The sequence below is a fragment of the Hydra viridissima genome, unplaced genomic scaffold, assembly GCF_058129835.1.
Source record: "Hydra viridissima isolate aposymbiotic clone 2 unplaced genomic scaffold, HvirCarnegie_v1 scaffold_11, whole genome shotgun sequence".
In the NCBI taxonomy this organism is placed as follows: Eukaryota; Metazoa; Cnidaria; class Hydrozoa; order Anthoathecata; family Hydridae; genus Hydra; species Hydra viridissima.
This window is the reverse complement of record NW_028324310.1, coordinates 14097501-14110612: the sequence shown is the minus strand read 5'-3', so window position 1 is coordinate 14110612 and position 13112 is coordinate 14097501. Positions and strand designations below refer to the sequence as shown.

Below are 13112 nucleotides of genomic sequence, written 5' to 3'. Positions count from 1 at the left end.
AATGAACCGAACTATTTTTCTATCCAATCCCATTTGTTAAAGATGTATTTTGTCACATGGCGGTAGCGTGAAGTGCACGTGACTATTAGTAAGAGTATTAAAAAGGGGACCTTACTGATCTTACTTTTACTGGCTGGTCCCTAAACTGAGGCGTAGGTTATTTTTAACAAGTCATATACTTCACTGCTAATAGGACAATTAAAAAAATAGGACAAAAAAGAAATAACTTTGTAAACCGTATAAACTTTGTAAAATTTGTATGAATAAAATGTAAAACTAATAACAATACATTTAGAAATTTACATAGCCGATGTATTTACATCAGCCCCTTCTTTATCGTATAGATGAAGCATTGTGATGACTTTAATTCCTGGCTTATTACGGCCGAAAAGGAGAACAATTGACAACTGAAAAGCAAAAAATAATTTTTTCGGTTTACATGGCTCGCTTTCCCAATAGTAATAAGTTCGGTTGCTTTCTACGCCGTTAGACGGAAAATTTAAAGCATATGACGTGAAAACATTTTCATCTCATTCCAGAAATTAAATCAAGCGTTGCTCTCTCGCTGTGATTTTTGTTGATAATTGGTTAGAGTTTCTTTTTTTATTCCTTCCTCATCTAACCAATGATTATGCTGCTCTGTTGCTAGTTGTTCTGTTGCTTGGGGTTTAAACAACTTGCTACAGCATTTATCAAATAAATTCCAAGCCAATTTGCTGCAACAGAAAAAAAAAGAAAAAAAAGAAAAGAACTTTGGTTTAATCTTATTCTTAAAATAACAGTGGCTTCACTTAATTTTTGAATTCTCTATTCAAAAGTCAAGTGAAACAATTGCAATTTTTCAAAATGAGAAACAAATGCAATTTCTCGTTTGGTCTCTTAACATTTTGCGATCAATTGTTTTAGACGAACCGAAACACGATACTTTATTTGTTGTTTTTGCAGGAACAGAAACGGATCCAACCAGGATTGTCTTAAATCCATTGGACGACCTCTATTTTTCCCTAATACTATTTGACAACGATAGGTAGTTTATTTTTTGTTAACTTGCGAAACAAATTTTGATAAGATCCAAATTTGAAAATGATTGCTCGCTTCCCGATTTTGCTCGTTTTTATCCATCTTCATAGTCAGTGATCAATTTATTAGGAAAATAGCTAGATTTTAAACTTAAAGTGCTTTGGATTTTTTAATGCTGCTTTTTTATTAACTTAGAATTACACAAAATGAATCGAGTTTTTATGACAAAAGAATTCTAGAAATTTTATCAGGAATTTTTAAAAGTTTTTAAGGCCTCAGGCTGCAGTCTACTTGTCTATGCGTTAAGACGGCACTGGATCCAATTGCAGTTCAAAAGATGTTATAAAATTCAATCTTACATTTTAAACTAGGGATAAGGTGATATACTAAATATGCATAAATGCTATTACAGCTATTCACGAAAGTTTAAACGATTGCAGAATTTTCAAATCTAATCTTCGGTTTTTCTTGAATAAAAATCTAACGGAAATAGATATCAAAATAATTATTTTTCCAATTTGGTAAATAGGTTATTTGTTAATAGAATAAAAAAAAGTGGGTTTTGACTCATTACCGTTTACTCCGAAATTTCATTAAAAGGTAGGTGATACAAATTAAGAGGTTTCACAAAAGTTTAAACGATTTTATTTAGGATCAATTATTTGCAAATTATTTGATAAATCCACTGCGAAATTTTTTTTCGCAGCGAATTTATCAATTAATTAGCAAATAATTGAGTAGTTTTTCAATCAAAAAATTCATCACAACATCATCAGGCAGCTTTTAGTTCATTAAAAATCAACTTAAAATATTGTGAATTTCAAATTAATTTCAATTGCGTGCAAATGGGTCGAAAATCAGTTTCTAGTGACATCAAATGGCAAGTTATTGGTATGGCGCGGACAAAAAATCACACAAACGTTCAAATAGGCAAAATACTTAACATTTCTGAATATTGCGTTAGAAAAACCATCAAAACCTGGGAACTTACCAAGGATGTCTCCGACATGCCGCGTACTGGGAGACCATCCAAACTCAGCAACCGTGACAAAAATGGTATATTCAGAATGAGCAGAGAAAACCCCAGACTCAACTACAAAAAGCTAGTACAAATCTTCAATGAGTCAAAAAATAATCCAAAAGTTAGCAGAGAGCTCGTGAGACGAACATAGTTGGACAAAGTTATTGGAAAGTACATAGCTGCTAAAAAACCTATTCTTTCAATCACGGATAAACGTAAACGACGAGTGTGGTCCAAAGAAAGGCTGGACTGGTCTGTAGAACAGTGGGCAAAAGTTATTTGGAGTGATGAAGCTAACTTTCAAGTTGTAAACCGCAAGGAAAGAATCTATGTCAAAAGATTTGCAACTGAGAAATATTCAGACAGGTTTTTACAACATCGTCGACAAGGCGGTGGAGGTTTGGTTGGCATCTGGTGATGTTTTTCTCACAAAGGTATAGGCTTCTGTGAGCTGTTCGAAGGATGAATTAATCAATACACTTACAAGAACACATTGGAAACGTATTTAGTTCCATCAATCAGACACTTGTATGGCAGAAGCAAGCAATTCATCTTTCAACAAGACGGGGCTTCAGCTCACACAGCTCACTCAATTAAAGAATATTTTTTGAAAAAAAAGTTCAATGTGATGCCCTGGATCACCAGATCTCAATCCAATCGAAAATATTTGGTCTTGGATCGACAATCAACTGGCATACCATGAAATTCAATCAACTCAGCATTTAAAGCAACTTTTGAATGAGTACTGGCTGAAGGTACCTCGCGTGATGTGCATGAAATTAGTTGAATCAATGCATAAACGAGTTTATCTTTGCTATAAAAACAAAGGAGGACACTTCAAATATTAATTTCGCTTTTTTTTTTCATTTTTTGTTCGAATGTTGCAATTCGTTTAAACTTTTGTGCTTCTTATTTTTCCTATAAGATTTTTTGTAATAGCTTTTTTCTAACTAAATATTAAAATTTTTATAACATGTTCATATTCATTTTAAAGCTAATTACTTTTTCTTTAATAAATAAAAAAAATTAAGTCCATATCATTTTACAGTTTTTCTTTATTAAACAAAAACCAAACATACTTGATAAAAATTCTGCAATCGTTTAAACTTTCGTGAATAGCTGTATAAATTTATTAATTTTGAAACAAATCTATTCATTTTATTTAATCTCGATGTAAGTTTCTTATGATTGTCTTGGCAAAGATTTTAATTTGTCAAAAGTCTGTCAAATATAGATGCACTTTGAGGCCTCAGTATTATGTCCATAATTTTGACACGGTGGTTTAGTTCTAGGTTCTTTTTTGATTTTACTGATAAGCGGAAAACCATGTTGCATTAAAATGAAATCCTAGAGCATTTTTTATAACTTTAATATCTTCATTTATGTGGAATTTTTCTAGTAAAAAATTTTTAAAACTGAGAACAGGTAAGACATTAATCGCAAAGTTCTGTTAGTTGCATTCGTTTCGTTCGTTTAATGTCATTGTGTCTGAAATGAGCACTTTCTTCCACTTCAACATTGCTTTTTAAAACTCCATATTTTTTGATTCTAGATCTTTAAATGATCATAGTTTACCATGACTGATTTTTTAATTCTAGATCTTTACATGATCATAGTTTGGCCACGACTGATTTTATGGTGAAATAAAAAGCATTACTTCATTAAACTCGATAAATAGACCTTAATATTTTTACAACATCAATTTTCTTCAAAAGAAAAAAAGACAAGGAGAAAAGCGCAGGTATCATTTTAACAAATTCTATGAGTGAATTTAAAAACACAACAAAAATTGCAAAAAAAAATATTCAATCCATTACATTTGATTATATACTTTATAAAAACGTAAAGAACGTACCCTATTACTCTATATTGATATTTAAACTATGAAAATAGATATTTAGAAAGAACACATTTGTTTGGGTAAAATACTACATAGAAAAATTGCGCGTGTAATCATACTCGATCGTAGGAATGACAGCTTGAACAAATTTCAAGAATATCAGTAAATACCTGAAAAATCTGTTAAAGAAAACAAATCAAGAACGATACACATGTACAACGTCAGTAAAGTGTTTTGTTTTAATGATAATAAAACAACATAAGCAAACAAAAATAAACAATAAACATGAATATTCATAACAGAACACTTTAAATCTATAAATGAAATATCCTATTATACAGGGTCACACGTTCGTCCGTATATGTGCATGAGTGTGATAATGAAGAAAGAATAATAGAAAAAAAAAAAAAAAAAAAAAAAAAAGGAGCTACGCATAGCAATAAGCTTGAAATGATACATATGCACACCAACTTCGCCACCGCCATCTTGCACTGTAGATATAATTTTCTTCATCACCTCAGCATGCCTGAAAGGAAATGTTTAATTAACACATAATAAGAAGACCTTTCATTTACATTACTAATGTTTATAAAATTTAGAATACTTGCATGCAAAATTTCATGTTTATTTTAAAAATCCGAATCCGAATATAGATGTAATAAAGATAATAAAATGAATTGGAAGCTGTGATGTCAATAAAAATTCTTACTTATCTTTGTAAAAATGATTTATTATGATTGCAAGAGCGAATATATAAACTTTTTTTTATAATGGAAATTGATTTAAGTTAAAAGATTAGACTTACTTGCATGGGTGAATAGAGGCCATGGGCGGAGGGGGCAAATGGGGATGCGCTTCACAAGTCACAGTTTTATTAACATGATCCTAAAAATCAAGATGCTTGTTCAAAAAATTTAAAACAAATGTTAAATTGATATTTTGTTTTTCCAAAAACTATTAATGTTGCCTATATACTTAATAAAGTTGCCAATCTCATTAACAACCTGACTTATATCATCATACATCTGCTCAATTGTGAGAGGCTTCCTGCTCTAAAAATGAAAACACCTTTTATACAGCAACCACATCTAGCTAATGGAAAAAAATTATGGAAAAAACTTACAAAATATTCAAAATCAAGTAAGAAAATTTTAAAATATAAAGTTTTTTTTTTATCTTGTCATGAACAAAATCTTAACCTCATCATAACCAAACAACCAAAACCTTGGTGTTTGGTAATATCGATCATATGTGATATTTAAATCATAAGTTCTAGTCTGTAAAATGCCGTTTTTAGTGCTAGCAGCCTCTTGAAGTATATCTTTATTTTTATGTGTCACACTGGAAACAGTTGCCTAGAAATAGAGGAAAAAATATTATTTAAAAAAATTCAGCTAGTTAAATTTAAATTGCATAAAATTAAAAAAGACTTACAGAATCATCTTCCAACATACCAGACTCTTCAAATGCTAAATGAAAAGAAATTTATATGGAATACTAAAGCTCATTTTTTATGACCACCAGTCATAATAAAAAAAATTAACATAAAAGTGTTAACTCTTAAAGGATAATAGAAAAAACACCTTCCATATCCATAGCATCATCATCATCACCATCATCATTGTTATCATCATCACTGTCATCTTCAGTTGCATTAGTAGCAGCCTTTTTTTAGTAAATACATTTTAAATAAGAAAATACTTATAAAATAGGAAAATATATATAAAGTAAATACCTATAAAACAAGTAAACACATATAAAACAAAAACATAGAAGCTATTTTATTTAACCTTTACTTCTAAATATTGGTTGCAAAGTTTTGATACCAGGTGCTCAGAATATTGCTGACAATGATTAATGATTGACAAATTTGTTTAAAAAAAGTTGCAAAGAAACATCTTTTGCAAAGATACATCTTTTAAAAAGTTTAAAAATGATACCTGCAGTTCTTCCTCATCCTTACTGTCTTTATTTGAAGGTTCTAAATTATGGTGAGTATCTACCCATCCACCATCTCCATCGCTTTCTTCAATGACAGCTTCATTCTCAAGTATATATTCCATCTGCGAGCAGCGTTTGTAACAGGGTACTATATAGTTTAACAGAGTAAAGAAATGTATTACACTCTTTAATATACAACTCCATGAATCTTAAACAAAGAAAACATAAACAATTTTTTTTATCTTTAATTTTTTACATATATAAAATATTGAGCACATTGATTTCATATAAAAAAAAAGTTACAAACATCACCATTTTTTGTCATCAAAAACTGCTTATCATCAGGCAGGTAACTTTTCTTTTTAGAACTTTCTCCTGCTGACCTAAATTTAATGGGAATGGGAAAAAATTCAATTTGGGTGGTTTTGAAAATTTTTTGCATAGTGGACTTTTTAACAGCAAACTAAACAACATCAGTAATAAGTCTTCAACATATCCATATAATGAAGCACATACTTTTTTGTGACTTATTTTAAAGATACACATAGTTATAATGGTTTCATAATAACTGGATGGAAGAAACGTTGTAGTAGAGTATGGATCTTTTAAAAATGGCATCCACAACTATGATGATCCTGTGCAATGGTACATCACTTAGTGAATTTAATCACTTTTAAGTGATTCAATTTTTATATTTTTACAAATGAAAAAATACACACATACAAAATCTTAGTAACAAAACAGAAATATTTGGATGGAAAAAAATTAGGATATTGTAATTTTCAGTATGAAATACCAAATGAAATGGTCACCATGTTGCAGGTGAGACATGTTATAGGACGAAAAAAAAACTTTAATACATTATTTACAAGTAAAAAAACTTAGATAATTAGTATTAAAACTATAATTATTAACTATAATGATTTTTTTCTAAAATAAAGTATTTATTTTTGAATAAAAATCAGCAATTTCTTATATAAAAAAACTCCATCGTTTTTATAAGTGAGAGTAAAAAATCCAACCTCACAAACCTTTTGAGCCTAATGTCCCCAAAAGTTCTCAATTGATCATGCTTGAGGCACATTTGGTGGGTTGGATTCTTTATCAACTCAATTCACATATATATATCCATCTCATTCAAAGACTCTTTAGAGTAATGAGAACTTGCTGAGAATCTGGCCAAAAGAAATTATTAAAGTTGCCATGAATGAATGAAAGTTCACTTACGAATGAATGAAGTTGTTTTTAAAAACATTCATTAATATAGATTGATGTATTTGATTGGTACAGCCTTGGAAGTACAAAACAATGGCTTGGATATATACCATGGTCAGATATGGCTATCCACATTAATACTTTTTTTTGAAAAATTTTTTTTTTCCTAACAAAGTGAACAGTTTCTGGGCATGTTTCTTTGATGTTTGTGTAGTATTCAGAATTTCCAGACATGTTATCACCTGCAAAACATAAGTATTTTTCATCATTGATTACCAGAAGTGATATTGTATTACAGAGCTGGTTAACTTTCTGCTTCTTTTCTTTACTTTTATTTGGTGTTAAATAGTATATTTGCAAGTCTTTTCATTTTTTGTGCATTGAATATTAATTTTTTAAATTGACCACCAATTGTCAATTGATTTACATCAAATTTAAGACCCAATTTTCTCTGACTGACACCATTTTAAATGTTAACAAGCCTCTTTAGTTTGGCTTTCTTTTCTCTAGCCAAAGATATCAGATGACCAAAGCACTTTTTATCAGAAAAAGACTGAATGAGTTTCAAGTCTTTTTAAGTTATCATAGATTGTATTATGAGCTATTAATTCTTTTTTGAAATGATTTACAATTACACTATTTTTCATGTTAGGTTTTTTTACAAAAAAATTTTCAAGATGCTTTTAAAAAAATTGTTGTTCTGCTGCATTTAACCTCATTTTAAATATTTTTTTTAAATAATAAAATAAACATTTCATGTACTTTTTTTACATATGCATCAAACCACATGATATTTTTGAAAAGACAGTATATTTAACTAGGTAGAAAACTTTAATTAAGGTAGAAAAATTAAAATTTGTCTGACCACTTATACATCACCAGATTTGTTTAAAAAGAAAAAAGAACTGCCTCCATATGTAAACCAAAATATTAGCTGAATGTATAATGAGATCATTAGTAGCAGATGATGGATTTACCATGAATGCTTTGGAAAATTCCCACACCATGAAAATCATTACTTATTAATCATTTTTATGCTCAAATTTTCTAATCAGTCTAAAAAATTTTATTATTTTTTTGTTTATTTGAAACCAGATAGTAAAATTTTTATGTTTTTTTTTTCTTTTTTACTATGAATTATCATTCCAATAAAGGTGAAGTGTAATGTGTAAAGATGACGTGTAATGTGTAAAGGTGACGTGTAATGTGTAAAGCAGTTTTTAATAATTATTTATAACAACTATTCTGTAAATTTTACAGATACAAAGCACAGAAGACAACAACAGCTACTTAAGTTTTAAAATTGAAAGAAACAAACATACCAATGCCATGTAGGGCAATGATGGACTAAGTAATCTCCAGCTGCAACAAACTATTAATATAAAAATAAGAAAGAAAATTAAAGTCCTTTTATATAGTAAAAGAAAAAAAAATTTTTCAGTAAGAAAAGAAAAAAAGCTTAAAATAAATCTACCTCTTCTGGCGTAATGACACCGGTTTCACTAAACTTTGATTCCTAAAGGTAAAAGAAAGCATCAAACACAACTAAAACTATTAAGCTAATCTAAATCTGAACTACTTTCTTTTTTATCAAATGAGAATTATAAAAGTAGTAAGCATTTCTATAACTGATTTTAATAATTTGAACACATTACTTTTCAAGTCAAAATATCTGCATAGTTATGAAATTCCTTTATCTTTTTTTTTTTAATTATCTTTACAATAAAATAAAAGTTTTTTACCTTTAATATTGGTGTCAAACTTTCAGCCACTCCCAGTGCTTTGCTTTTAACAGTATTGTAAGCGTGTTGCAATGACATTATGTAATTACTTAAGTACTACAATAACAACAATCTTAATTGTAGTTAGTAAAAAATAAGATTGTTAATATTAAATCTTTTTTCAATCTCATCCACTATCTTTTTTTTTTTTTATTCCAGTGTTTTCTTAAAAATCTTTTTCTTGGATTTTATGTTATTTTGAAAATCAAACTGAATTATCTTTAATCATGACTATCACAAAAAAAAATTATCTTAATAGTGACGAAAAATAGAAATCAAAGAAACCGACTTTATACTTTTTTTATATTTCATACTTTTAATATAAAATATAAATTATATATAAAAGCATATATATATATAATACTATATGCATATATGATACATATATAAGTAAAAGAACTCTTATACAACTTTTAAAACAGAATTAAAAAAATTATTAAAAATTTTTCAACATGCTTATAAAAATTAAAAAAACTCAAAGATATACATTTGACCACGAATCACATTTTTAAAATGCTTCTTTCAGAGAGAAACATTTGAGACAAAAAAAATATTTTCTGAACATAAAATTGAAGAAAACAATACATATTACTAAAACCCAGAAATATTATAGAAATCAAACAATTTGGATCCAAAAGTATAATTTTAAAAACTGCAACAAAAATAAATTTCAATGAATGTGTGATACAAAAATCAAATTAGAAAATTAAAATAAAAAGATTTTGAAAAAAAAAAAACTTTTTACATTTTTTTATAATCTTTTAGATCCTTTTTTTATAATCTCCCAAATAAATTTTGAATGAAAATACTTTTGCTATATCTGAAAGGTAATTTACACCTATAAATATGTTTAATAAAACTATAATATAAAAAAATGTATATAAGATTATAACACTTACATATACATAAACATACTCTGCATGAAGTAAGAAATGGCAATAAAATCTTAATGACTCATAAATACTGAATAAAAAGGTGTTGTGTAGCAACAGAATAGGATAAATCGCTAAGAACAGAAGAAAAAAAAGAAAAAACAGACCTAGGAAAATGTTAATGATGAAAAAAACTTGTGGTAGGCATATGCATGAATGGAATTTTAAAATACAAGTAAAATACAATAAAAACTCAACATGTACAATAACCACCCTCATCTTGTTTATCTACTAATGGGTGAATGACACTATCTAATTCTTTTGGTTTTTCATCCTCTTTATCATCTATGCCAGGTAGAGAAGCTGAGATTCGACGGAAAAGCTAAATTATTATGGTAAACATTATTAGATAACAATTTTGTTAAAAATCACATCTATTCAAAAAACAGCAAGGCTGGTGAAATTATGTTTTCAATTAGTAACCTTCATATACTTCTTTAAAATTATCACGCAATAAATTTATAAGAAACAACCACAAAAGGTAAAAAACCTTAAAACTTAAAATCTTAAAACTGAAAATACACTTAAGAAACCTGTTTAACATTATGTCCTGTTTTAGCGCTACTCTCAATAAATATGACTCCAAGTTCTTTTGCCTTTTTTTCACCTTGCTCCATAGATACTCGCCTAAAAGTAAACTATAACTTAAAGCATTTAAGTTGAATTCCTTTCTTCAACTTGCGAAGTAGCACAAATTGAAGGACTTATTTTCTCAAGATAATTAAATATAAATGTCTATTTCTTGAAACATTTAAACCCTGAGATTTATAACAGATGGGACTAAAAAGATTTAGTTAAATTTATAGAAAGATTAAGACAGATGCTGTATAGGGTGCATCACCACCAGTAGGGCACAAAATTGTTTATTTTTAAACCACCTGTTTTTCCAAGGTGTTCCTATGAAATTAATCGTAACTTGTGTGATTTTTCAAATTAGAGTTGATTTAGAGATCCCCTCCCCCCTGGTAAAACTTTTTACAAACTTATTTGTTGGTTGATTGATTTTGGTGATCATGTGTTTTTTGGTAATTTTTAATGGTAGCTTTGCTAATTATACAAGTTGGTTAGATGAATAAATTGATTAGGAATGTTAGTAATGGTCTTAGTAGATGTTTGCTATAATAAACTGGCAAATACTAAAAACTCAAGGTCTGAAGCTTGTTCAAATACACCACGAAGCATTTGGGAGGAAAATGTTATTGCTATCACTGACCATTGGAGCAAATTTATGGTTTTTTTTGGGAAAAAACAACACAACAATAACTTGCATTCAGAATAAAAGAAACATTATTTCAAAGTAACTAATATTGTATAATGTACATTTGAGTTGTTAATAGATGATACACATTGAATTGTTAATGGATGATGGAAATTTGAGCTTACATCTCATAGAAACTTGACATGTTCAGCAGCAAGAATTATCCCTTCTTTCATCACAGCACACAGCTGTTGCACTTGTAGGCTATTATTAGCTGAGCAAAATGGAATTATGTGAGAGGAGTCATGTGGTATTACATCCCTTATAATTCTCAATCTTGTGCTTCTATCTTTAAAAAATTAAACACATGAGGCATAAGAACTTCTCCAATCTGATGGTAACAAACTGACCAGAGAACAGCACGCTTCAGTTTCATCTTGTATAGTAATGCAAGGCGCTGTTAGATAGTCTTGTATTAGAGCTAGTGCTATCAAATGCCATATCAATAGCTTGATTATTAGCTTCATAGCTAGCTCAGCAATTATTTCTCCACATGATTATCTGACAAATTGAAATAACTTGGCACTCCCAAGAGCTTTAATTGTAATGTATCGCCAACAACCACAGTCATGTGCTCTTGAATGACTCTATTATTTTAAAGAGTAGGTTTTAGTTTCCATCTCAATAAAGGGTGCACAGTTTTGGTGGTTTCTGGTCATTGCAGATATTTGTAGCTATTTCTCTTACTATTCTATGTTTAACAATCTACAGTTGCATATGAAGAAACAACCTCGGATAGATTACCACCAGATTCAATGATAACTGTCGACATGAATGTAGCCTGCTTCATTCGCAAAGACAGTTTTTGTTGAATTGTGAAAGAACCTTGGATTGATAACCACCAGATTTGGCAGTAACTACCTTTATGTACCTATTTTGCCAGTTGCCAGTAGTTAATCAATGGAACAGCTTAAATTACCAGACAGCTCAATTGTGAAAAAATTAACTTGGTGATGCTCCCTTTTGCTGTATGTAAGTTGTTTTGAGACTGGATTAATATTAATATTTAAACCATTTACTTTTTTTTAACTGATCAGTACACAAATCTAAAATGTGTAGATTTTAACTAATTTTTGTCTGCAAGGCCAACAAACAACAATTATGTCTTAAAATGAATGACTTAAATATATTTAAAAATTATTTGAAAATAAAACTTAAGATAAATGTCTCTATAACACACCTCTTATCAGTCAGATCTGTTTTGTTTCCAACTAACATTATCACCACATCTTCACCTCTTTCTGCTTGTACATCTTCAATCCATTTGTCCACTTGAGCAAAAGAATTTGTATCTAAAATGTAAAATATAACTTTTCAAAAAATATTTTAAAAAACTGAATCAATAATCTAGAAATAAAGAACTAAAATAAACAAGTAGATTAAAGATGGTAAAATACACCTCACATCCTGATCTGATAACACTGAAAAATTCAAAGTTGAGATCAAAAAACATTCAATTTTTTTCATTTTCAGATTCATTTGCTAAATATTTTTCAAAGACAGGGTTTATGCAAATAAAGAAACTTGCAGAGGATTTAGGCAAACTTGAAGGGTAAAATCATCTTGGCTGTAGATAGCTTACTGGATCAATTAAAACTTGCCATAAAAGAAAAATCTTTGTTACAATTTGCTGGATTCAAAGATTCAAAAAGACTGATCTGCACCTAATTATCAAGACTGAGTTTGATTTACATAGTGCCAACAGGATTCTCATTAATTGTAAGATTTTTGACATAATCAAGTTGAAAATAGAGACATTAAACTAGGAAGCAGTTATGAGAAGTATAAATAGTAATAAACTATAGATCAACATGGTTTGTTCATCATTGTAGTTTATTACTATATATATATATATAGTAATATACTACAATGACGAACAAACCATGTTGATCAAGGTTTTAATTATGCATAATATTTTTAAATAAAAACACTTTAAGTTAAAGAACATTAATTGTTTTGACTGTTTAAATTAAAATTGTTAAAAACATTTAATTCAAACACACTTGAGATGTCATACACAACGATGGCAGCTGAAGAATCACGAATATAGCTTGGAATTAAACTACGAAAACGTTCCTGACCAGCTGTATCCCAAATCTGTAAC

At 28.9% G+C, this 13112-nt stretch overlaps 2 protein-coding genes across 2 annotated transcripts in view; both read right to left on the bottom strand.

The window, feature by feature from the left end:
* Positions 1 to 3773: 3773 nt before the first annotated feature.
* LOC145191020 (ubiquitin-like-conjugating enzyme ATG3) lies at positions 3774 to 8915 on the bottom strand. The gene is made up of 12 exons (XM_090067445.1): positions 8780 to 8915; positions 8512 to 8553; positions 8360 to 8409; positions 6135 to 6205; positions 5822 to 5970; positions 5465 to 5546; positions 5316 to 5350; positions 5081 to 5236; positions 4886 to 4933; positions 4687 to 4766; positions 4339 to 4407; positions 3774 to 4051 (listed from the first exon to the last, which is right to left on the bottom strand). Exons 1-12 carry the CDS (start codon positions 8855 to 8857, stop codon positions 3970 to 3972), a joined length of 942 nt encoding a protein of 313 aa, XP_089923571.1. The 5' UTR covers positions 8858 to 8915; the 3' UTR covers positions 3774 to 3969.
* A 699-nt stretch (positions 8916 to 9614) lies between these two features.
* Positions 9615 to 13112, bottom strand: part of LOC145191179 (ras-related protein Rab6-like) — a 10744-nt gene continuing 7246 nt past the window's right edge. The window contains exons 5-8 of the mRNA XM_090067151.1: positions 13012 to 13112; positions 12189 to 12300; positions 10284 to 10377; positions 9615 to 10072 (exon numbers count right to left, since the gene is read on the bottom strand). The exon at positions 13012 to 13112 is cut by the window's right edge and continues 5 nt beyond it. Of these exons, the coding sequence (XP_089923277.1) occupies positions 9944 to 10072; positions 10284 to 10377; positions 12189 to 12300; positions 13012 to 13112 (436 nt within the window). The 3' untranslated portion in view covers positions 9615 to 9943. The remainder of the gene's footprint in view (positions 10073 to 10283; positions 10378 to 12188; positions 12301 to 13011) is intronic.

What these genes read in the sequence shown, in the direction of transcription:
- LOC145191020 (XM_090067445.1), bottom strand. Translation starts at nt 8,857, where the DNA reads ATGTCATTGCAACACGCTTACAATACTGTTAAAAGCAAAGCACTGGGA. An exon ending in GTGTCATTACGCCAGAAGAG is followed by an intron (nt 8,410 to 8,511) that starts GTAGATTTATTT and finishes TTATATTAATAG; the next exon opens with TTTGTTGCAGCTGGAGATTA. An exon ending in GGCGAAGTTGGTGTGCATAT is followed by an intron (nt 4,052 to 4,338) that starts GTATCATTTCAA and finishes CAGATTTTTCAG; the next exon opens with GTATTTACTGATATTCTTGA.